Genomic DNA, 25,618 nt, shown 5'->3' on the forward strand with positions numbered 1-25,618 from the left:
CAGAACGATTGCATGGTTTGCTTTCACTCCGGGTTATTTTCTTGTTGTTTGTTGCTGTCGTTACTGTTGCTATGACTCCCAATCAGATGCTCAGTTCTGCAGTTTGCTCAGGCACTCTAAATACCAAGCATGGTAAAATAGGGGATTTTGGGACGGGGGAGGGATTATAGGGATTATAAATAACACTCATTTTGATGCTGCATTGCCTTATATACTCATAAAAAGGCAGAAATATTTTTTTTCACTGTTTTCAAAAGTGATCCATGGCACTGAAACAGGTAGAACATATTTGGTCTGGTTGGCAGTTTGAAATGTAACATTTGACCCAGACGTATCTGATGGCATTTGAAAAAAAAAAAAAAACAGAAAATGGAGCCCAATTTTCCACATCATTTTAGTTCTGTAAGTAAAATGCATTTATTTTGGATGTGCTGACAGCCGTGACTTTGTGAGACATTACTTAATTTTTTATTATGGCCTGCTCAGTGTGTGTATATGGACCACATAACCAAAGGCTTTGACTGCGCGGTTTCCTCACAACTCAGAAATGCGTACTTTCCGCTTAGATCTTCTGCAGGCGCAATGATTTCCTCCATTTTGCGGTCACTGTGCTTTACTTATTCCAGTTCAGGGTCAAATGCCTGCCTGCCTGCATGCCTGCCTGCATGCCTGTCTGTCAATTTGTCTGTCTCTTTGTCTGTCTACCTGCCTTTCAGATTGTCTGTCCACCTGTCTGCGAGCCTGTCTGCTTGTTTATCAGTGTGCCTGTTGGCCAGTCTATCTGCTTTTGTGCCTACCTACCTGCCTGTCTATCTGCCTGCATGCCTGCTGCCTTGCTTGTCTTGTCTTGTCTTGACTGACTTCCTTGCTCAAGGGCTCAGTAGTGGCAGCTTACATCACTATTATTGTGTCTGGTGATCATTAATGCAATTTATTTTCATGAACGATTATAATTGACTTCCCTAATACACTTCAATACATCCTGCACTAGCAGCAGTACAGTGAATTTTACAGGGATCATTTTAATTTCGCTTCCCTCTCAGTTTGAAATGGTCTGGACAACTCTCCGCTGACATTTTCCCTTTACTTGAATTGTTTTCTACTTTGTCTGATTCTGAATTAGCGGGATTTGAATCACTAGTTTATATTGTATTGTGCGAAGGCAGAAATTCAGTCCCAAATCACATGACTTGGATATGGATATGGATGTGTGAAACATACTTTCCTACGTGTAAGGATTAACTAAGAACCACAGCTTTCATCAGGAAGTCACACCTGGCAGGTCATGCATGCCACTTCCTGTTCTGCAGACTTTTCCATTTGATAAGAGATATTTGGTTGGACTCTGCTGCCCCAGTGCTGCATTGATACTATCTTGAACTTTATGGATCTCCAGGGGCAAGCTGTATAAATTACAGACTCTCTGATGATGATGGTCCTATTGCCCTTCTTTTCTTTGTGGGTCACAAGAGGAGAGTTTCATACTCAACTCAGATATTCACACACCTTAACTAGTGCATGAGAAGCGCTTAAACTAGGACGAGATCTGTACATATCAGGCAGGAAGCAGGTCTGCACTGATTGAGAAGGAAATACCACACCTCTGCTGTCTTACCCTGTTCAGGATGAGCCAAAAGACAGGAATCCGTTGCAATGATAGCATCTTTTTAGTCATGCATCAGAACAGCCACAACACGACTAAGTCACAGACTGAAAAGAGAAGCATTGCTTCTGCTCTGTGGCTTTTCTCTAAAGGTTAGCTCACACCTAAAGCCTTTTTAGTCATCTAATTTTCTAACATAATAATGCCTTTGTTTTTTTTAAACACATTTATAATCTGATGAAATTTCCTTGAAATCACACACTCTGGACAGATTGTGCATTCTTCTGTACCGATTTGTGAACACAGTGCCAGCTAAAAAGATGAGCTTTGTAAAACAATTGATCCTTAATAAAATAAGGAAGTAAAAGGAATCATTTAACACAGAAATGTATGTTTATTGGCTTTTAATAGTGAATGATTTGAATCCTAATCATGAGACTGTGGCTGGGAAGTCTTGCTCTCTGGTGTTGGATGCCAGACTCTCTCTCTCTCTCTCTCTCTCTCTCTCTCTCTCTCTCTCTCTCTCTCTCTCTCTCTCTCTCTCTCTCTCTCTCTCTCTTTATCTCTGTCTTACATTCTCTCACTCTCTTTTTCTCTTGCTGTCCACCTTGTCATTCACAGTGACACAGTGTCACAGTGACACCAGACAGTTATAGGAGTTTTTGTGTGCAGAAGAGGATAGATAGCACTTTCTTCAAAGGGAATATTTGTATGCGAGGTACCAGAAAGTTAAGCCAGCAAGTCTTTTTAGAACGTTTTATTATAAGATGTAATGTTTAAAAGGATATAATTAATCTTATCTTCCAAGTTTCTTTATTTTTCCTCATCACGTTTAGCCATGGGATGATTGCGTGTTGTGATTTTATATGTTATAAGGATCCTTTGCCCAGTTTTTGTCAGTCCGTTTGTGGAATTAAGAGTGTGCTTGACAGTGATCGACGAAATACACAAACCATGTACTTGAGTAAAAGAAGAGATACAGTGGGTAAAATATGACTCCAGTAAAAGTAAAAGTGCTCCCTTTAAACTTTCACTTGAGTAAAAGTACAAAAGTATTTGCTGTCAAATGTACTCAAGTATCCAAAGTACTATGATATATTTTGGCTATAATGTTCCTATTATTGTTTTTGTTACAATACTTTTACTTAATCAACTCAGTTTATGGGAAAAAAACTCTAAAGTTACTCTTAGCACACCAGTCTATTAAAAGAATGATATTCATTATTCAAACACTGTTTGATATCTGTTAAAATTATCATGAGCCCAAAACCTTCTTTTCTGTGCTGTGGCAAGTTAGAGTCCAGAGTTTCTTCCATCACTTATTCCTCTGGAAATGTTCTGCTTGGTGATAAACTAATGCTGAACTGTACGTTGGTGCTACAGTAAACACTATCAAGCGGCAATCAAAACAAGTTCAAAACAGCGTGCGCTCTACCATGATCAGTGGCTTGCTGTGTGCTCGATCAGTTACGTTTTTATCCACTCATATATCAAAATGAGTGAATGTAGAGTGAAAATGTAGTCAAATGTTCATATTTGACTTTGAAATATAGTGAAGTTCAAGTAAAAGTCCCCTCAAATGGAAACACATAAAAAGTACAGAAATTACTGTCCACTACTGGTGCTTGAGGTATTGATGTGTGTCACAACATATTGAAAATGTTTGCACTGAAAAAATCAATAGCAAGTAGGTTTTCATAGAAGAGACAAACAAACTTGCATGTGACTCCTGGTCTAATGAGGCTACATGTCCCCCAGGAAACTATTCTGGCATGTAATCTTTGTGTCCCGGTCTACTGATTTGTCCATCCCTGATAATAGGACACTGTTAAGTGAACTGCATTGTGATTGTAACGTTCAGCAGATCGGAGACATTGTCGAAAAGAGTCTTGTTGAAAATGAAGTACGATGTTTTAGCCAGTGATGGATTAGTCAAAAGCTTGGCATACACATATTTCTCTGGCCATGTCAAAGAATGAATGCAATGCACGCATGTCTCTGCTGGTGTTAACAGGTCCAAAGTTTCATCACTCCTCTGACTGGATCAGGCAGATTCACTGTGCTGGTTTTCATTTACCTCATTTCTCATTGCTTTTATTGGTCAGTCTGAACTCAGCAGGCTATTTGGCCTGATCCAAGACTGTGGACAGTGGACACAAGTTCTACTGCAACCCGAAGCCCAAATAACACAATATTGATCCCAGCAATTGTTTCTGTGAATCTCTCCTGCCAACAGAGAGGAAATACAGCTCTCTGTTCAAACACGCCGATAGTCCTGAATGCAGTTGCAGCACTTTGGCTTTGGGGTCAGTCAACCACAGTAACGGTTGCCAAAATGGGTGGGCTACGATGGGAGGGGAGGAAATGACCAATCCTGTATGAAAAAAAAACATCTCCCTGGGTCACTGGAACATTTGAATCAGAAGCAGGGTCAAACAGTGCATCTGGGTTTAGACAGGGAGAAAAATAACAGGTCTGCCGAGTGATTCAGAGCGAGATTAGTAAGGAGATGAGAAGATCCACGTTAACCTCCTCCAGGCTTTTTAGCCGTGCACCCGAGGGAATGAAGTCATCCCACAGCCGGCTTTCTTAACCACGCTCAGTAAACTGAAAACCTGACTTCCTGCATTCTTGTGACCCTGGTACAGCGAGCCTGCATGCCTTTGATATGACATGCTGTAATTCTGATTGAATGTGAATATGATGACACATGCGCTCCTTGCTTTTTGTAGCGCTTTGGTAAACATGATCATTCTTAATATTGTCACAGAGCAGGTATTTGATATCTTCATATGGAAATAGCTTCCTTTCATATGCCTTATTCTGGCTACCGTCAGTTTTCAACTGACCCCAGCAAATCAGCACAGGCTACTTTGTTAATAAAAAGGTAAAAATATTGGTTATCAAATGATTAGATTTCATAATGTGGTGTACATTACAGTGTCTGAAAAAAGAAAAAAGAATAGTGTATATATATAAAACAGTATTATATAACATCAGTAATGGTAAGTTGCAGTATTTATTGTTCATCCACAAGCACCAGTATGATCCAGTACATTTTGCAGTGTTAAAGTGTAAACACAAAATTGTTTATTTTCAAGTCAGTCCAATGATCATTTGAACAATGATTAATGAAGTAGTGTTCATAGCATTCATTTCTACTACATTATGATCGCTTTTGCAGTAACCTTTACACAGGGACTTGTTTGGTAAACATGCCACATAAACAAAATTTCATGTGTAAGGTGTGTAAATGTTGAAATGCTTTCTCTGTGCTATTTATTTAACATTTTGGGAAGTCTCTATTGTCAGCTCTGTCAGAAGTAAATTCAATTCAATTAATCCAATTACATTTTTCTGTATAGCAAATAACCATAAACATTGTCTCAAAGCAGCGATAATGTGGTAATGTGGTAAAGATGTTCCTGTACGTGTTCCTCTGTTGGACTTCGCATTGTCTAGTTTGTCAGTAACCTGACAAGCTGTGACAAGAGAGAGAAAAGAGAGGCTGTTGATAGAATTCTGTTTATAGCTGCTATGATGAAAGTGATAACAGGAGCTGACTTGTTTTGCAGACCATTCACATTCAAGTAAACATTCGAAATTAATGCAATAGTAGGATCTGTCATTTATTATTAAAGCTGCTTTGTAAGCTACTCAGTATACCTGGTTGTTTTCTTCTTTACAGTGCTTGATAATTGGAGGAGGACCCTGTGGCCTGCGCACTGCTATAGAGCTGGCGTTCCTTGGTGCCAAAGTAGTGGTGATTGAGAAGAGAGACACATTTTCCAGGAACAATGTTCTGCACCTGTGGCCCTTTACCATCCATGACCTCAGAGGCCTGGGGGCTAAAAAGTTTTACGGCAAGTTCTGTGCAGGCGCCATAGACCACATCAGTGAGTACTGAGTAATCTCTCTGTATGCAGATATCCAGGCCAATGTAGATCATATACACTATTTCCCTTGTGCAACCGAAATTCATGTTTTTATAGGGAAGTAACTGTCAGTTCTCTGTTTGCTTTTTTTTTTTTTTTCCTTCCTCTTTTGTGCTGGTTTTTACAATAATTATTTATAATGTTGTTAGTTGACTAGTTTAAACAGATTCAGGTACAGCTATGAGAGCTCAGAGTTGTGAATGTGTCCGCCAGGTATTCAGCAGCTGCAGCTCATGCTCCTGAAGATTGCGCTTCTTGTGGGGGTTGAGTTCCACATCAACGTGGAGTTTATAAAGCTTCTGGAGCCTCCCGAAGACCAGGAAAATGAGGGTGAGCTCATCCCTGCCTGACCACAAAAAACAAAACAAAAAAAAACGGTCATGTCCAACTGGTTCAACATTATCAGCACTCCAAAGGACCGCGGATTGTATAAAAAAGACTTTCAAAAGCTAATTCGAAAGAACTTCTGTAATTAAACCCAAGACCTTTCATTTCTATTCCTTGCCCATTTTCTATGTAACACATGAGGTCGATTTACAAGAATTATCACACTGATGCTAATTTGATTTAGTTCTCTTTTCCAAGATCAAATGTTAAAATCCATAGCAGTTAATGATCAACTAAAATCCCAAAATGATGCATTACTTTATGGCTAAAAATATGTGGACACATGACCATCACACCCATGTGTGGTTTATATCTAAACTTTGGACACAAAGTTAGAAGCATACAGTTGTATAGAATGTCTTTGTATGGTATTGCATTATAATTCCTCTTTACTGCCGAGCTTCCACTGCTTAGCCTAGAGATAATGAGATAATTGTAAGTCGATCTGAATAAGGGCATCTGCCAAAGGCCATAAATGTGAATGTTATGTAAATAGTCATACAGTGTATCTTGCCAAAGCATACCCAATACATACCATTATCTATAAAGGCCAAAGCAGTTTCTCTCTAATGTTGTGACTAGTGGATAGGGTTTATATACATAATAATTGATATCAATATTAGTAACTCACAATTCCAAAAAGAGATGTGTGATGTGGAAAAACCCACTGAACATGTTTGGAATGAACCGGAACGCTGACTTTGCGCCAGGCCTTCTCACTCAACATCAGTGACCTCACTAATGTCCTTGTGGCAGTCATACTCGAAAACCTAATGGAAAGCCTTCCTAGAAAACAGGAGGCAGTTATAGCATGTTTTGGGAATTAGATGTTCAGCAAGCGCATGAGGTTGTGAAGGTCAGGTATCAACATGCTTTCAGCTGTGTAGTGTTTCCAAAAAGATATGTTATGTTATGTAGGGCACAAATAAAGTAAAAAAGAAAACTTTAGCAAATTGGCCTTGAAGACGAGCTGGTAAGAAGAACTAATGGTGTGGGTAAAAGGGTAAAAAAAACAAAACAATCAGAAATAGGAAATTGTTGACATCAGCACTATTTCTTTCTCCACCCCAATGTCCTGTATTGGCTCACATGGTCTAGTAAAAAACAAAAACATGCGGGATCGCTATCAATTTACTGAACTGAGCACCATCAAGGTCTGCCTGTCAGCAGAAATGTGTTCACAAAGGCAATCTGACTTAAAGTCAAAATAATAAAAAAAAAAAAATAGACTTCCAGAAATATGACTGACCTCATACAAAATAATAAATTAGAACCTTAAATATTTTGGATTTGCAAGAGTGTGCTAAATGGAATGAGAAGAGGACGAGACACAGATGAAACTAAACACAATACAGATCTGAGGGCACGTCCTGGGTGCAGCCAGAGCAGGTGAGACAAAACAGGAAGTCTCGAAGTCGTGCATTACATTTACTGGATTGCACAGTGGTCAGTTTTTCATTAGTTCCCATGTGACCTTCATCTCTGTCTCGGCAGACAATGCTAAGGCAAAACACAAGGCTTCCTGATTTTTTAAAACATTGCCATGTTTAAAAGCCGTGTTGGTTGGTTGTCACTATGACAACCAACCAACAGCAGCTGTTGATGTAATTATTAGTTTGTAGCCAGTGCTTTCCTTCCAGGTTCTTTTTTATTTAATAGGTGCAGATCATCTACAGGGTCAGTGCACAGTTTTGCTCATTTTAAGAGAATGATAGCTCAATACATTATCGCATTATTATAGCTTTATTAACAAAGCATCATGAGTTAATCAGTGTAACGTTACTTTTGGATGAAGTAATGTTTTTGTGAGGTTTTTAAGTTGATCTTTATTGAAGCCTTGTTGCTCAGGGACTGTTGATTAAACTGCTCTTCTGTCTATTCATCAGAGACATGAGTCAGCTAATGAAAACAAGAGGCCTTGCTAAATTAAGACCTTTAGCTGCTGTGACCTTGCACCACGGCTATGAGAAGTCACACAGTTCAGTAAGATCACATAACCTTTGGTCAATGTCCTTTTTTTTTATTCTCTCATATCCTGTTGGGATTTAAGAGGTCTCGCTTGAACAGTGCAACAACAACAACAAAAAAAACCACAGCATTGTTTGATCACCTTTATACATAATGACTTTTCCACACTACTCAAAAAACATATTTGGACTTGCATGAGACATAACATGAAACATAGTACAATAACGTGATCATTAAGCAACATCTTTTTTCATGTATATTAAAAGATGATTAAATTCATTATTGCAAATTAGGCTAAAACTTTTTTATCAGTAATGACACAAGTACAGTACAGAATATGTCACATAATTTCTTTATTTAGAATTTAGTTTTAAATGCCACTGTATCAAAAAAGTGATTATGTTGGTGATTATGAAACAGCAAAAAATAGCACAAATTTGAATAAACAAATAAATAAATAAAACATGAAAAGCAACAACAATAATTGCTTTCAAAAGCACTGACACACACATTTGATTACACGGATCTGCTGTAATGTTTTTGAAAATTTTTTAACACAGGCGCATGGCTTTGCGTTACAGGCCCTGGATGGAAGGCGGAGATCCGGCCGTCGGATCACCCCGTAGCTGACTTTGATTTCGATGTTGTGATCGGGGCTGACGGGAGGCGAAACACACTCGAAGGTATATTAGCATACAAATGATTTCTGTTTTGACCCGAAACTTCATACAAGCTATCAGAAGCCCCTAAAATAAATGTCCACTCCAGTAAAGGCACACATGGGATTGTGCATGTTTACACAGTAACCAAGTAGCTATAATTAAAGTTGTTCTATAAATACAGAGGAAATGTTCCCGCGGTAGCCAAAACAACTTTAAATACGATACGGGAGCATGGAAACACAAATAGCATGTCACCTTGCCTTGTTTTTGTTGACGAGTTGTGCAAACAAGCCATTTTTGAGCACTTTAGGACATTTTTAAACATGCACCACGACAAAGTAACGTCTTCAGCAAAACCCAGGGGACGTCTCAGCCTCAGGCTCCTTATCAGTTGTGGCGCTTGAACAACACTGACTAAGAGAAACTTGGCTGTTGCTCTTGGCTGTGCTCCCTTGCCATTTCAACTGGACTGTTTTATCCAAGAGCTTTCTACAAAGCCATAAAAAATCAAGTCGTGCTCTGTAAAACGATAGCCCATGATGTCAGAGGATTTAGCTAAACATTTGGTTATAATATGAAATCAACGGATCAGTTGGTTCCTGAACAGCGCCGTGGGCTGAGGCCGGCTGGCTGGCCGTGGTTCAGTGGATGACGCTTGACTGTTGGATTCTTTTCCTCATACCCGTCATCTTTTTACCTATCCCCCGAACACATGCTTATTCCTAATAAGGTCATTCTCAGGCTCCTCCAAACGATGACCGATTTACTTTAATGCTCACTTTTGAGGGGCAAAACATGCTTTTGTGGTTTGTCCTCTGCTTTAATTGGCCTGCTTGGCCAGTCTGGTGGACGTTAAATATATCTTTGTCTGAGGCCTCACGGTCATGGGAGGAGAGCGCAGCTGCTTTTGGAGACACCGGTGTGGGTATGTGGATGAAAAGATGACGTGTCTTTGAATGAACTTACTAGTAATGGGCAATTCAGTGCAAGCCTGGCCACTTTGCAAAGGGTTGTACATAATTTTGACGGACAAGAGACTAGGAACTTTGTGGTTACAGGTTAATAATGCCAAGTATTATCTTTAAAACATGAAATCACACAGTGGATGCAGAAATACTTTGGAAGTGAACAATCTGTGCTGTATCAGTTACTTCAGTGAAACACTAAAGGAACCATGTGGTTTCCTCCACCCAAGGTTGTTAGATTTGGTGAGATCTGCGTCGCTCCACGTTAGGTAGCTTTTGATTTTAGTAGGATTAACATGCCTCCTCCTGGATAGGAAGAAAAAAAATACCACAACACTTATTTGCTTTTTATCACTCTTTACTTCCTTTTCTGAAGGAATGCCTGCTCTTTTTCACTTTGCAACACATTTGCTCACTCTCATTTGCTTTTTTTTTTTTTTGCACTCTTTCCATCACCTGCATTTGACTTCCAAATTTTGGCTTTTCAATTAGGCTTGTTTCACAACAACGTTTTAGTAGCTGTGTGAAAAACACATTGCGCACCTGCATCTGAGTTAAACTTAAAGAAATTATAACGCTGGTTCCGATTATATGATTAAAATAGAACCCTTTTTTAGGTTAATCAAATTCATCAGTATTGATTAGCATATCAAGTATTTAAAGCTGTATGTCAGTGTGTCAAAAGGAGTCGAATATTTAAAGGGTTTTATTCTGACAGGTAGCTCAGTGAGGAAACATTCTCACACACAATCATACAATCATTTTTTAATGGCATTAAAAGTTTGCTTCAAAATTTCATTAACATTTTCTTGTTAGAATCCACAAAAACTCATTAGAGTACTTTGTCCTGTAATATTTCACAATATATACCGTATTTTTTCGGCCTATAAGCCGCTACTTTTTTCCCACGTTTTGAACCCCGCGGCTTAAACAACGAAGAGGCTAATTTATGAATTTTTCCTGGGTTTTTCCCGGTTTCACAAACTACAAGTCAAAAAACTGAGCGACATAACATAAGACCAATTAAATTTCCGAACGGAAACGAAAAAACGCACCTCACCTGTGTTCTGAGCTGCACGGCATCGGGTGAAAAACTTTCACCGGTGTTGCTTTTTAAACGCACGACGATGACAAAAGATAAATTCCCCAGAGAAATACAGTGGTACCTTGACCTACGAGTTTAATTCGTTCCGTGGACGAGCTCTTATCTCAATTTGTTTGCACATCAAATCAGTTTTCCATATTGAAAATACTTAAAATGGCATTAATCCGTTCCAACCCTCAAAATTACACCCCGTTTTTATGTTTCATGTTATTAAATTGGAAAATACATTTATAAATAACAAATCTTGTATAAAAATAGAAAAAAGTATGTAAAGATATAATAAGGTTTTATTCAGTGTATTTTCCTTGGAGATGAGACGACTTGAGCTAATGAAAATGCCGGTTGGGTGTGTGTGTGTGTGTGTGTGTGTGTGTGTGTGTGTTTGTGTGTGTGTGTGTGTGTGTGTGTGTGTGTGTGTGTGTGTGTGTGTGTGTGTGTGTGTGTGGAGGTGGGGTAGAGGCGATAAGCCGAGGCGGAGGGAAAACTCGTTTTTTACTATCACTTCTGTACACTACGTATCCCTAAACTTTACAATTTTTACTTTTTCTTCTTTGCTTATCTTAATTTTCGTCACAATCTTCTCTTTCTGGCTTCGCTTCGCCATCTAGCAGCGGCGTCTCGACCTCATACCTCAATTTTTTGCTCGCGTAACAAAGCAAAAAAATCTAACGAGTGACCGCTAGTACCTCGGAAAACTCGTACATTAATACACTCATAGGTCAAGGTACCACTGTAGTTGTGAAAGAAAGGAGGAAGACAGTGAACAATGACTTTCTTGGTCGGCTACTGTTTAGATACAAGCCATTGTAACGCGTTGAGTCTGGGTGAAGGGAGAGCTCCCTAACTCCAGTTGTGAAATCATATAAGCACAGACAGGTTTCCAAAACGCGTGCTTTTTTATTTTTCTTGTCAACAGCGTTATGGGTTAGTCAAAGAAACTTAGAAATGAGCATCAGAAAATAATAAGGACATAATCCTCAGTCTCACACGCACACATATGCAGTAATACCGGAAGAATGCAGTGACGTGCTATTCCGAAATGCCACTCTGCTCTTAAAGGAGCCACAACATATTTCACCCGTTACACCGTGTAACAGACACTCTCTTTCGGTAAAGCCTGTGTAAAGTTCATTAGTTTCAATGTAGACACCTGTGGCTTATACACAGATGCGGCTTATTAATGTTAAAAATAAAAATATAAGGGTGCGCTTTATAGTCCGGAATTTACGGTACATATTTCTGTTACTCCTCCACCTAGTAAAATGGCATTTTGTTTGTAAAGAAAAAACACCACTACACTATGGAACAATGAACCTCACAAAATTTACCTTGTGTTCCTAAGCATTAAATCTTTGCATATTGACAGTTTTGCATGTGAGACATAAATCCATAAATCTTAAAATGCAGTCTTGCAATTTCCTGAAATTAAATAAATCCTTTAATGTTGTTCACTTGTTCACTAAAACATTATTCTTTATTCCCATACTCAAACAGTATATTCAGTAGCTGATATTACAGTATACCATAGGCTGTTTGGTCTGTTAGTAGCAGTGCAAAGCCTTCTTTTCTGGCCTAAACACTATCAAAAGCACTGACCTACATTTACAACCTAATTCTAATATTTGTTCCCTGAAATTGTAGTAACAGTCTATTCTCTTCATTTCATAGCGTTTCTCTTGGCTGCACTGCTTCCAGTACATGTATGTGGATGTTAGATTTTTTGTCCAATCGGATTTCAGCTTCTATGTGCTGCCATGTCAATCTAATCTGCCCAGGGCCTTCAAAGTCTGTACTGCTAATCTTTTTACAGTAGTCTCCTTAAGAAGTAGCGAAAGAGAAATTAATTTGGTCTCGGACATTTATAAAAATCAATATTCAAGAAAAGCTAGACATCGTGAGGAGGTCGGCCAACCCCGAAGCTAGCTAGCGTGTCTCAGCTCGGGAAAGCGTTTGTTCTCCACTTCCAGACCAGTGAATACGAGCGGTACTTACAGCCTCTGAGGAGGATGCAAATTATGAGTCTGCATCTCTGGTGAGTAGGATGTATTTAGTTTTTGTCATGTTTTTAGACAAATATTGATTCTGAACTGCTCCAGATGGTGTAGGTGCACAGTTGTGGTGGGAGTGTAGAGGTTTGGAGTTGTCTTAACTTTGTTTCTTGATTTAGTAAAATGGTATTCAGCCTCCATATGTAAAACGACTCTCTCTGTAATGCCACACGTTGTTATATTGTGTTTTTGTATAGTATTGATGGTTTCTATAATTGCGACATGATAGTGGTGGCATTAAGAGGTGGATTAATTCGGGTAAGTACTCACTGAAGGCCCAGGTACCAAATGCACGGCCCGCCACTGGTTAGTAGTATGTAGATTCATCATGAAACGTCCAAGCAATCACACACCCTCTTTATTCCATTGTGCTATGTATTAAACTTTATTCAAAACATATGGTTTAATTAACATATGGACCAATTAACATATGGTTAACCAATGGCAATGACATCTTTACCTCGGTCAGGTTTCAGACGGAAAGAGTTCAGAGGAAAACTGGCCATCGCCATTACAGCCAACTTTATCAACAGGAACACGACAGCAGAGGCCAAAGTGGAAGAAATCAGTGGCGTAGCCTTCATCTTCAACCAGAAGTTCTTTCAGGACCTCAAACAGGAAACAGGTGAGAGAGAAAACACATAATACAACAAAACATTTCCAATAAGCTGTACATTTCTATGCTTTATAACAAATCCGATTCTATACGGTGACAGCAGTTGTTGAGTTGTGTAGAGGGGAGTACGGAAGAATGCACTCTGTTGCTATAAACAATATATAATTCATAACTGGTTTCTTTCGCTGTTACTGATATTTATATCTAAAAAGTATTTATGTCTCTGCTCTGTAAGCTCCTTCCATGGATACAGACACAGTGTATACTTGTTATGACTAGCCTTCATTAAAGATTAATTCCTCAGTAAATCCTCCCTAGAACTCTCTATAATCACTCCGCATCATGTAAAGAAGTCATATAAAAGGATGGCTGAGATAATTGACGATATTATTATTAAGAAACATTAGTTCTGAATCGAATGATGCATCTGATGGTTGTCTCTGGGTTCAGGCATTGACTTGGAGAACATTGTATACTACAAAGACAACACACACTACTTCGTCATGACGGCTAAAAAGCACAGTCTTCTGGATAAAGGAGTCATCATTCATGTAAGTAGCAGCAGTAGAGGGCTAAAGGGGAAGTGGTGTATAAAAGGTGCGGGCGGCATAGGGTGCACAGACTTTTTTGTTATGGTGTCCTGCCAGTTTAAGAGGCTGTGAGAACACGTTGTTATAAACATGGCAAACGAGGGGCATAAACATTTCTAAGAACATATTTCACTGCCTTATTCTCTCTCTCTCTCTCTCTCTCTCTCTCTCTCTCTCTCTCTCTCTCTCTCTCTCTCTCTCTCTCTCGTGCGTTCTTTTTTATTCTTTCTCTGTTCACATACACACTTTTTTCATTGTTTAGGTGTCAACAGCTAATCCTGATTTTTTTAGATTCACTACTGCTTAAAAAATTCAAAATATCATTGAGCATTGGAGTAGAGTTTCTCTCCAAGCGCTTTAATGATTAAAAAACAAAAATATGATAAAACTACTAGCTGTTTCCGAAAATCTTTTTGAATATATATGAAGACTTCAGCTGTTTCACTCCAGCTTTCTGCCTGGAAAATTACTAACCAACTTGTGTGCTGTAGGATTATATTGACACAGAGGCACTGCTCAGCAGCGACAACGTGAACCAGGAGGCTCTGTTATGCTACGCACGTGAGGCCGCCGATTACGCCACGCATTACCAGCTACCCACACTGGAGTACGCTATGATCCACCTCGACCAGCCGGATGTAGCCATGTTCGACTTTACCTGTATGTATGCCTCAGAAAACGCTGCACTGGTTAGAGAGCGCTTTGGGCATCAGCTGCTGGTGGCGCTGGTGGGAGATAGTCTGCTGGAGGTGAGCTCATGCTCATTGCTTGCTTATTGAGGATTTTGCTCTTTTCTATTGTATTTTTTTCTTATGTTTCATTCTGGACCTGTTTGTGGTTATAGCCTTTTTGGCCAATGGGTACAGGGTGTGCTCGTGGCTTTTTGGCAGCCTTTGATACAGCATGGATGATCAAGATTTGGGCACAAGGCAGAGGTCCACTGGAAGTGCTAGCTGAGAGGTTGGCATGGTTTAGAGAATATGTATATGCATACACACACACACACACACACACACACACAAGAACACGCACGCATGTTCGAAGCTAAGCCGAGGAAGATGTTTATCTTATATTCAAAGACTTATCCTGTTTCTCTGGTTGTCTTGGGTTTCTGCCCTCAGGGAAAGTCTTTACCGACTGCTACCTCAAACAACACCTGAAAATATCGCCAAGAACTTTGATCAGTACACCATAGATCCTGGAACACGTTATCCCAACCTCAACTCCAACTGTGTCAGACCACACCAGGTGCAGTAGACTCTTGTTTTATTGCTTAAGGGAAGTTCATAGAGCTCCACGATGCCTGAATACGCCCTTCATGACACATGGCTTTTATTTATTACACACACAAAGGCCTGTGCAGGCATCAAAATTCATAAAGACAGCTCTCAATGGCAGTTTCATGTTCATGTTGACATAATACTAAGTGGCATAGACTCAACTGCATATTTAATCATTGTATCATCTTGAGAAAATAAACATGATTGAATAATTACTCTAAATAACATCACATCAACATCCTTTTGAACGTGTGATAACACAGGCCTTATGCAATTTGTAATGAATGCTTTGTGTTGGTGTTTTGTAGCCCTACCTAGTAGGTAAAGTATATTAAGGCAGATAAATGAACTGACACTTGTGTTCACACGCAGGTCCGTAGCTACTACATGTGCGGTGAACTGAAGTCCTGCTCCTTGGAACGAGCTGCTACCATCCGGCGGCCAGTTAATCTGTCAAGACGAGGTCAGCTTAATAACTTTTACCATTCTATATTTGTGTCAGACCTAAACAGAGACATGTTTGACAACTTAAAAGGCTAAAGGTGAAATCCTTTAGAGTGTAATGCCTTTCTGCAGCACATTCCTGCTTCAAAGCAGCATGGGTGTGAGCCTGTGCTTCTTTATTGTGTGGGAGACTTAGGATTGTTTTCATTAGTGGAGTCATATAGAGAGGAGGGTTTCATAGTTGGTGGTCTGTTTGTAGACAGAGGAAAGTTTGCAGAAATGTAATTCTGAACTACTATAATGCTGTGAAGTTACAGCGTTATAAAAATAATTCCTCTGCAATGATAAACCTGCTTCATGTCATCAATCACTTTCTACCTAGCTAGTGATTTCGATTTCGATTTCGATACTGTTTCTAAGAGCATTTTAATAACATAAAAAAAACAACAACCTGTGACTTAAATTAGACTCAGTAAGAGGTGTATAATAGTGCCATTAAATGTTTCAGTATATGTGTAGTGCTCCAAATATCTGTGATCTAGGAAACAGTGAAAGGATATAGAAATAAGCTACTGTTAGAAATCATGCATGGATAGTTCTATCATTTCAGGTCAAAATTGGTTTTAATTAGTAAAGTACTAAGGCTTTTCCAGTCCAGATTTTTTAGATTTATTAGTTTCTGCCAGCTCACAGTATGTTCTAATAAATTTGATTGGAACTATTTCCTAATATATATTATTCCAACCAGGCAGTTAATATTCAATATCTTCACTGCACATTTTGTTTGTTCCATCCCATGAAAATGACTTTATTTTGCTGCCTTATGCTAGACTATATATATATATATATATATATATATATATATATATATATATATATATATATATATATATATATATATATATATATATATAGTTAGATCCTGTTAGACTAGTTACTCTGTTAGACTAAGATTACATTAGTAACTAGAGTTATAATTAAATCACTACACTGCTGTGTTAACAAAATTTCATTTTTTCAATTACATTTTTTCAATTACAGAAATACATGTCCAGGTTTCTAATCTCTGGATTCATTTAACTGTTATCATATAATGGCAGAGGGAAAATCAGTATGTTTATAGTCCTTTGTGTGTGTGTATGTATGTGTGTGTGTGTGTGTATACATGCCCTTGTTACAGAATCTGACATCAGGCCCAGCAGGTTGCTGACATGGTGTCAGAAGCAGACACAGGGTTATAGAGGGGTCAGCGTGACTGACCTGAACTCATCATGGACCAGCGGGCTGGCCTTCTGCGCTCTTATCCACCGCTTTAGAGCACACCTTATGTAAGACTGCACTCCCTTTAACGTCACAGGGACACATATGGCTCTTTAGTTAATGCATATAATTGCACAATATTGAGTTAAATATTATCAGAGTAGAAATTAAGTATTTATGTGCAAATCCCAGAGATATAAATGACAGAATAAGGCATCTGAGCAATACGAGTGTGGAAATAAAACTGAATGAAGGCCACCTGAACAAGATAAGTAGCATTATGTCAAAGTTGAACTTCACTGTTTATCAGACACTCGTCACAATTTGAACAATACACTACATGGCCGTAAACATGTTCAACAAAGATTTATTACTGAGATGATCATAAATTCCCCTCTTTGATGGAAACAGTTCCTGATATTGCCTCATATCACTTTATGAGCTCTTGACATAACACAGTTTGCTATTGTGCAAATCTAAACATAAGTAAGAGATGTGAAAAATATTCGAGCGTCTACAGTGAAGGGTTTCTTTTCATCCATGACGGGGATCAGATCAGGGGCTGTTTGCACAGCGTAGCCATGTGCTACACTTCACATACTTTTAAACACAAACTCTGAAGAGCTGACAGGGATATCACAACCCAGTTTCTTACCTAATTCAATGCTTACAAGTGTGAACAAACTATAAAAAGCCCATGTCTTACATATTCCTTAGAAATTGAATTATTTTATATAGAGACATTCACTGTGTGGACAAAAGTATTTGGACACCTGACCATTACATTGTACAGTCCTGACTACACACTGTACATTACACAGGGACTGTATTGAAAATGCACTCTAAATACATTGACATTAATATAGAGTTGGTTCCCCACTTTGCAGCTATAACAGCTTCCACTTTATTTTTTCCATTGATTCAGTAGAACATTTGTGAGGTCAGGCATGGATGTTGGATAAAAAAGAACTGGCTCGCAATCTCCATTCCAGTTCATCCCAAAGGTGTTCATTTGGGTTGAGGTCAGGGCTCTGTGCGGGCCAGTAAAGTTCTTCCACACCAAACTCATCCAACTATGTGTTAATGGACCTTGCTTTATGCTCTGGGGCACAGTCATGCTGGAATAGATAAAAGCCTTCTCCAAACTGTTCCCACTAATTTGGAAGCATTGTGCAACATGTCTTGGTATGCTAAAGCATTAAGATTTCCCTTCACTGGTGGTAAGGGCCCTAGCACAAACCCTGAAAAACAGCCCCGTACCATTATCTTTCCCCAGCAAACTTTATAGTTGGCACAGTTGACTCGCCCATCAGACTGCCAAACACAGAAGCGTGATTCATCACTCCACAGAACATGTTTCACACCTCCAGAGTTCACCGGTGGTATGCTTTACGCCACTCCATCTAATACTTGACATTTTACTCGGTAATGTGAGAATTGCATAGAGCTGCTCAGCCATTGAAACTCATTCCATGAAGCTCCTACCTCTAATTTCTTTGTGGTGATATTATGGAATACTATGGAATCAGCAGAGCGTTGGTGACTTTTTCACACTATGTGCCTCAGTACTTGCTGACCCTGCTTTGTGACTTTATGTTGTCTTCTGTTTTATGGCTGTTTCTCAAGTTGCTGATGTTTCTAAATGCATGTTTCTAAACTGTAATAATAATTACAGTTCACAGTGGAATATTTAGCAGGGATGAAATTTCACTGACTGACTTTTTGTAAAAATGGCATGCTATCTCAGTACCACGCTTGAATTCACTGAGCTCTTCAAACCGACCCCCTTTTTTTTTTTTTTACAAAAATGTATAAAGGCATACCTCATGGCTAGGTGCTTGAATTTATACACGTGGCAATAGTTTGATTGAAATATTTACATTTTGTAAAAAAAAAAAAAAAAAAAAAAAAAAAAAAAAAAGTGTCTCCATATAGTGTGTATGTGGGGTTGCATACTGTACAGGAAAATCACTATTGTAAATCAGCTTATTAATCAAAGATGTATTTTTCAATTAGGTATAATTATAAACCAGCATTGTGCATTCTCTGCTAAAAAAAAACATACAAACTACAAACGACCTTTGAAATACCTCCTGAATCCTGCATTTGTACTCTATGTATATCCCTTGCTGCATTTTCTGTGTTATAGTGATTATGATTCCCTGAACGAAGAGGACTCTGCTAAAAACGCCCAGCTGGCATTTGACGCAGCGGAAAAGGAGTTTGGCATCAAGCCGTTCACCACGGGCAAAGAGCTTGAATCCGGCCAAGAGCCAGACAAGAACAGCATGGTGACCTACCTGTCCAAATTCTATGAGCTCTTCAGGGGAACACCTCTGCCATCCACAGGTAGACATTGCTATCTCTCATTAACAGATCATTCACACACAAGGTTAAAATGTTGATGTTTGTGGGTGGAATATGATATATTTCTATTTACAAACCAGGCCCTTTCCTGCCCATCTGCTTTTTGTTTAATTAAGGTGCCTATTTTAGTCAAAAACAAGTCGGCAACGTATCGAATTAAGTTTCTCAATTCTACATAAGCAACAAAAAAACCCACAATTCAATTCATTTTCAATTCATTTTTATTTGTATAGCGCTTTTAACAATGAACATTGTCTCAAAGCAGCTTTACACAGATAATGTGGTGATTAAACGTAAATATGTTCTTTGTAAGTATGTTTGTCCCTGATGAGCAACTGTGGCAAGGAAAAACTCCCCAAGATGGCATAAGAAAAAAACCTTGAGAGGAACCAGATTCAAGAGGGAACCCATCCTCATCTGGGTTGCACCAAATGTCCATTTGAAGCAGATATACAATGCTGCGGGGTACAGTGATGACGATCAGAAGCAAACTGCACTCCCGAGTCAGTGCAGCAGACCGCCGACACCAACTACAGTCCAATCCATCCTCAAAGCACCCGTTCTACTCCGGACTTACATGGAACCACCCAAGGTGTTGATGAGAGACCGTCCCAAGCTGCACAGAAGTGAGAAGATCCACGGAGGGGAGAGGGGCAGGAACAGTAGTCACTGGAGCCTCAGGAGCATGTTTAACTCGACTGTAAGAGAGAGAGAGAGAGAGAGAGAGAGAGAGAGAGAGAGAGAGAGAAGAGGGTGACGGGAAGAGAAGGATATGGATTATTAAGTGTCCCTATTGGTGTATAAAAGTTTATGTCACTGTGCAGTTTGGACTCCGGCAAGACTCGCTATGGCAGCATAACTAAAAGGGAGAACCAGAAGGTAACACAGACATGAGGGATCTCTGGGATAAGAGACGGCCCACCACACCACCGTCAACAAACCCGAGTGAACGTGTGAATGTGAGGGGACGACAGCATACAAATATACCAGTTCACCAAACACTCTATATCCATGTTCCCTCCAGATCTGCTCCTTTACCTAAGAAAAATCTACTGATAAAAGGCTTGACTAAATAAATGTGTTTTGAACCTCAACATGAACACTGAGACTGTGTCTGAGTCCCGAACACTGGTTGGAAGGCTGTTCCATAACTGTGGGGCTTTATAAGAGAAAGATCTGCCCCCTGCTGTAGTCTTTATTATTTGAGGAACCAACAGATAGCCAGCACCTTTTGATCTATGTAGGCGTGGAGGATCATATTGGTACAGAAGTTCACTCAAATACTGCGGTGCGAGACTGTTAAGTGCTTTATACGTCAGTATTAATATTTTATAATCAATGCGAGATTTAATTGTGAGCCAGTGTAGACTGATTAAAACAGGGGTGATGTGGTCATATTTCCTAGATCTAGTGAGGACTCTTGCTGCTGCATTCTGAACTAACTAAAGCTTATTTATGCACTTACTCGCACACCCAGACAGTAAAGCGTTACAGTAGTCTAATCTAGATGTTACAAAAGCATGAACTAGTTTTTCTGCATCCTGTAACGACATCATATTTCTAATTTTAGCAATATTTCTAAGGTGAAAGAAGGAGATCATGGTGATATTATTCATGTGAGACTCAAAGGAAAGACTTGCGTCAATAATCACACCAAGGTCTTTGACAGCCGTACACGCTGAAACAGAAACACCATCCAGAGATGCTACGTAATCGGAAAGTTTACTTCTAGCTGCATGTGGTCCTAGTAAAAGTACTTCTGTCTTATCTGAGTTGAGCAGAAGAAAGTTATTAAGCATCCACTGTCTAATGTCCTTTACACACTTCTCAACATTGTTAAGCTGATCTCTCTCATCTGGCTTTGCTGAAATATACAGCTGTGTGTCATCAGCATAGCAATGGAAGCGAATCCCATGTTTATGAATAATTTCACCAAGAGGCAGCATATATAAAGAGAAAAGCAGTGGGCCTAAGACAGATCCTTGAGGAACACCAAACTTTACCTCATAGAGTGTGGAGAACTCACCATTTAAATCAACAAACTGATAGCGATCAGTCAAATAAGACCTGAGCCAAGAGAGAGCTGTTCCCTTAATTCCAACAACGTTCTCAAGTCTAGCAAGCAGTATAGAGTGATCAATGGTGTCAAAAGCTGCACTAAGGTCGAGCAAAACAAGTAAGGAGACAAAACCCTGATCAGAGGCCAATAACAGGTCATTTACCACCTTAACTAGCGCCGTCTCTGTGCTCTGTACAATACATTACTTGCATTACTCAGGATATTCCAAGAAGTATTGTCAGAGTTGCTCTTATGGAAATGTTGACACCTTCTGACCAGAATAAAGCATTCAAAAATACAGAGATATAAAATTTAAAATCAAAATGTTTGGGAATTGTAAAGAATGTGCACATTTTTACTTCTCCAAACATATCAAAGGACATGCAACATCCAAAAGCAACAACACCATCAGTTGCAATCCATCTACCAGAGAAAACCTGGAACTGATGTTGTTATATGAACTCCAGAATTAAAACTAATACAGTGTTTTTGGATAGAGATCTTAAAGTGGAACATTTATAATGTCACACAGTCTGCTGTGGGAGAAATGTACCTTCACCTCATTCCAGGTTACTTCATTTAGAATAGAAGAGATAAAGTGTCTATGGAGATTATCTGCGCTTCAGTGGAAGTCAGAAAATAACTCACCTCCCCTTCCTAAGAAATCTGCCTGCTCACATGACACACTTCTTCAGTGCCAGTGTAATATAGCAATGCATACGTTTCACTGATATACTATCATTTGTTCCTTTAAAGCTTGCCAGGAAAATTTTTTTTAAAACGTATCTATTAGTGGACATTTAAAGAGAAAAGCAGATGTGCTCACCCCTGCATTTCTTCGCTTTATATTCAGTGGGCTGAAGTTTCAGCAGATTCGATTAAGAAAAGCCTCAGTCTATTTGCTGTTAATTGTCCATGTCTTACTAAGCTGGAAATATTTTTGTCATTTTTATTTCAGATTCAAAGCGAGAAACAGTGGGAAATAATGAGGAATGTAGTGAAAGAGCATCTCAAACTGTTCATAGATCAATGAGCTTCACAATGTCTCGGAAACGAATCCCAAAGGTAGGGACACGTCATCTTTTTCTCGGTTTGATCTCCCCGCAAAAACACATTTTGTTCCAGTTCACTTTGGACTGGACCCCACAGCCCTTCCATCTCCAGTTCATTAGATAAAATATTACACCTTTTTTTCAGTTTTTCAATGCGCTTCCTTCTTTTTTATCTTTCAGGATGACAAAAAGGTAGAAGATAATGATTCTTTTAATAAAAGAAGACGGAGGACTGTCTGCGGTTTTTCGGAACAGGTAAAAATTGCACATTAAAATCGAATAAAAATTTTTTTTTGTCACATACACATTCATACAGAGTACCACATGTTGTGAAATACTTTTTACAACTGGCCAACATGTAAATAGAAATAGATATAAAAAAGACAAATAAAAATATAAAGTATACAAAGTAATATATATATATATATATATATATATATATATATATATATATATATATATATATATATATATATATATATATATATATACTATTAAATATACAGTATATGCAAAAATAAGGCCAAAAGTTTTGGTGACTAGTGGCCTATTTAGATTTAGAACTGGTTGTTGGCATTTGCATGGCCCGATAGTTCATAGCTGGCAAAAATTGACTGGTAACCTATTTGACCACTGCGGTTTTTCTGCTAAAATGAGTCCTATTGGATTTGAATACAAATTAGCCACGTTTCTGTCAAAAGAAAACATTTAAAGAAAGGCTTTTTTAAATCAATTGTACCCTTTGAGAAAACAATGTAATTTAGATATGATAAGAATTAATAGGTTGTTTTATTCTGCATTGTGATTACCACCTTCTGGTTCAGGTTAGGTTTTAGCTAGAAACCTTCCCCGTCCTTCACTCTGAGCACACACTAGAAAGCGACAGGTTGCTTCTGATGCTTTAAGTAACTGGATGTAGTTTAATTTTTATGTTGTACGCTCGATTTTGTAGTTATGTTGGTAAGAGAGGAAACCAGCTATAGACAATCACTAAAATAAAGTTAAACCACCTATTTCTGATTGCCAAATGTCAATGAAAATCGCTTTGCAAGTGTAATTAAAAATAAATCTGTTTCAGTTTGTTCCAGCATCGTTAATGAAGTTTTAGTGATGAAGCAAAAAACGTATTGCTTCACCCCTTTTTGTAATCAAGTTTATGCCAATAGCTTATTGTTTTTGTCTCTCTTATTTTTGCCAGAAAAACAACCTCCCCAGTCAGAATACAGCATCTGAGAAACAGGAGCTGAAAGAGAATAAAGTCAAATTCATGGCTTCTCAGCTACTGGCAAAGTTTGAGGACAGCACTCCAAGCTGCACTCTGCGTAGACAGGTACAGTTCAGTAGTGTCTATCGTGAATCCACTGTACATTTGCGCTTTTTCACTATTATCTGAACTAATCCAGGTCTGGCTGTATAGCATTTCCCACTCTAAAAGTTCAACAGCCAACCTGAATCAATAGGTACAATAAACATGCAATGCTTAGCCATTAGAAGTTAATTAATAGATATAAATAACACATTATTAAGTAGGTTGGATTGTACCGGCACTTGATTTTATTTTTGGTTTTCGTACCGTGGTTTTGTATTTGGCTTGGTATCTTTTTTCGATCCAGCCTTTAAAGGATCATTTTTTTAATGACCTGTTTTATTACTATTTAAAATTTTACTATTCTCCTTTTTCTAAATCTCCAATGTTTCTAGAGCCACTAAACTAAAAGCAGTTTTACCGCCTGTCATATTGTATTTTAAATACAATAGTTGGTCTGCTGAAATATTTTTACAAATTTGTTCCCATCCTGATGGCGGTCCGCCAACTGATCGCCCTTGAACTAAACATTTTGTGTGCTTGCCCTGGAAAACCACTTTACCATTGTTTCTATCTCTAACTGTGAAGCTGTGCTCTCTTCTCTTCTAAATTCTTTCCAGTAATTCTTTTCCTTTTTTCCCTGCCGGCCTGTTAACCACATCGCCGTTCTCTTTTTGACATCGCCTCTGAATTAACTATCTCAGATTTCCGCAAATTTTCGGAGTCCTTCGAATCCTTCATCACTCAATCTGACAGAACAGCCACTCTTCATAAAACCCAAGAAGAAAACCCCACCACCTCCACCTCCCAAAAAACAGGTAGAACTTCAAAATCTGCAGGCAATCATACAGTGGGGTTTAAAAGACTGAGACTGTTTTTCATACATTTTATACAACATATTTTATTATATTACTGAAAACACCTTGAAGTGAAAAGTTGAATCTTTGAAATATTTACATTAGTTTTGAAGTATTTCGCATGTTCCCTTTTTTGCTTTAATGACACCTGCAACTTAAGCTGCCATGGACTCCTCAAGTCCACAAGTGCAAAACCTTATGATCCTTTTTAGATCAAATCCATCAGGGCGTTGTCTAAAGGAAAATCTGACGTCTTTTACAAATCAATTAACATATCGATATCACAAATTTTGTTACTCGTTAAAAAAAAAATTCTGTTGAATTTTATTTATAAAGAGACCTAGAAATAGTGCATGATCCTGCATATTAAATATATAAGATGTTTAACATTTATGTTCTTTTATAACCTTTAGCATATTTAGAACATGGATTTCATTCTGTTCTTATACTTTTGGTCCCCACTCTCTTTTAGAGTATAAATGATACACAGATAGCTGAGCCCTTTTGTCTGTTTACAGATAGAACCTTCAGCTCCTTTTCTCCCTTTTCCCTTTAACATCCCTTGGCAAGACTGCCAAAATCTCACCCACCGTCCTCATGCTCCACGTTCACACTCTAAGCCTTCTGACACACCCATTCAACCCACACCCCAGTCAGAGAAACCAGAAGTAGACCATGCTGCGTCCTGTCAATCTGCCATACTAAATATGAAAGCAATGCTGCAGCGTCTGCAGAGAGTGGATGAAAAGATCAGCCAGGTGATCAGCCTCCTCTTTCCTCTTTGCTGTTTCTTTCTTCTGACCTCTATATTTATTTAACTCTTCTGCTGTCACTTAATATTTTACACACAATTTTCTTTCGCATTCTTGCTGTTCTGTCTTTCTGTCCTGGCCCCGCTGCAGAGGAAAGCCCAGACAGAAAACGCTAGAGAGTTCCGTAGAAAAAGCATAAAGGAGAAAGCCATCCACTTGAGCTCTTTGTTTTCTGGTAACAGCATCATACCGCCTCAGGTGACTATGATATCTCGTGGTATGGCCTGACCTCTCATGCTGCATGCTGCCTGTGGGTGGTTTGCACAAACTTTGATTCAAACGAGAGATAATTAGAGCAAATA

At 38.7% G+C, this 25,618-nt stretch overlaps 1 protein-coding gene across 12 annotated transcripts in view; it reads left to right on the top strand.

Annotated features, from left to right (window-relative positions):
• Positions 1 to 25,618, top strand: part of mical2a (microtubule associated monooxygenase, calponin and LIM domain containing 2a) — a 53,805-nt gene that overhangs the window by 15,259 nt on the left and 12,928 nt on the right. For 11 of the 12 annotated variants that reach the window (XR_014536380.1, XR_014536381.1, XM_083558843.1 and 8 more), the window contains exons 3-19: positions 5,292 to 5,499; positions 5,752 to 5,868; positions 8,475 to 8,576; positions 13,143 to 13,298; positions 13,740 to 13,840; positions 14,371 to 14,628; positions 14,724 to 14,839; positions 15,001 to 15,127; positions 15,532 to 15,622; positions 16,784 to 16,931; positions 19,013 to 19,212; positions 22,248 to 22,354; positions 22,522 to 22,596; positions 23,540 to 23,671; positions 24,352 to 24,465; positions 25,023 to 25,262; positions 25,407 to 25,514. Coding sequence is in view for 10 of the 12 variants with exons in the window: in XM_083558843.1 (XP_083414969.1) it covers positions 5,292 to 5,499; positions 5,752 to 5,868; positions 8,475 to 8,576; positions 13,143 to 13,298; positions 13,740 to 13,840; positions 14,371 to 14,628; positions 14,724 to 14,839; positions 15,001 to 15,127; positions 15,532 to 15,622; positions 16,784 to 16,931; positions 19,013 to 19,212; positions 22,248 to 22,354; positions 22,522 to 22,596; positions 23,540 to 23,671; positions 24,352 to 24,465; positions 25,023 to 25,262; positions 25,407 to 25,514 (2,400 nt within the window). In the remaining 2 variants the exon portion in view is untranslated. The remainder of the gene's footprint in view (positions 1 to 5,291; positions 5,500 to 5,751; positions 5,869 to 8,474; positions 8,577 to 13,142; positions 13,299 to 13,739; positions 13,841 to 14,370; positions 14,629 to 14,723; positions 14,840 to 15,000; positions 15,128 to 15,531; positions 15,623 to 16,783; positions 16,932 to 19,012; positions 19,213 to 22,247; positions 22,355 to 22,521; positions 22,597 to 23,539; positions 23,672 to 24,351; positions 24,466 to 25,022; positions 25,263 to 25,406; positions 25,515 to 25,618) is intronic. The other variant, XM_083558844.1, reaches the window with a different exon arrangement.

This window comes from Silurus aristotelis (assembly GCF_946808225.1).
Source record: "Silurus aristotelis genome assembly, chromosome: 13".
NCBI lineage: Eukaryota > Metazoa > Chordata > Actinopteri > Siluriformes > Siluridae > Silurus > Silurus aristotelis.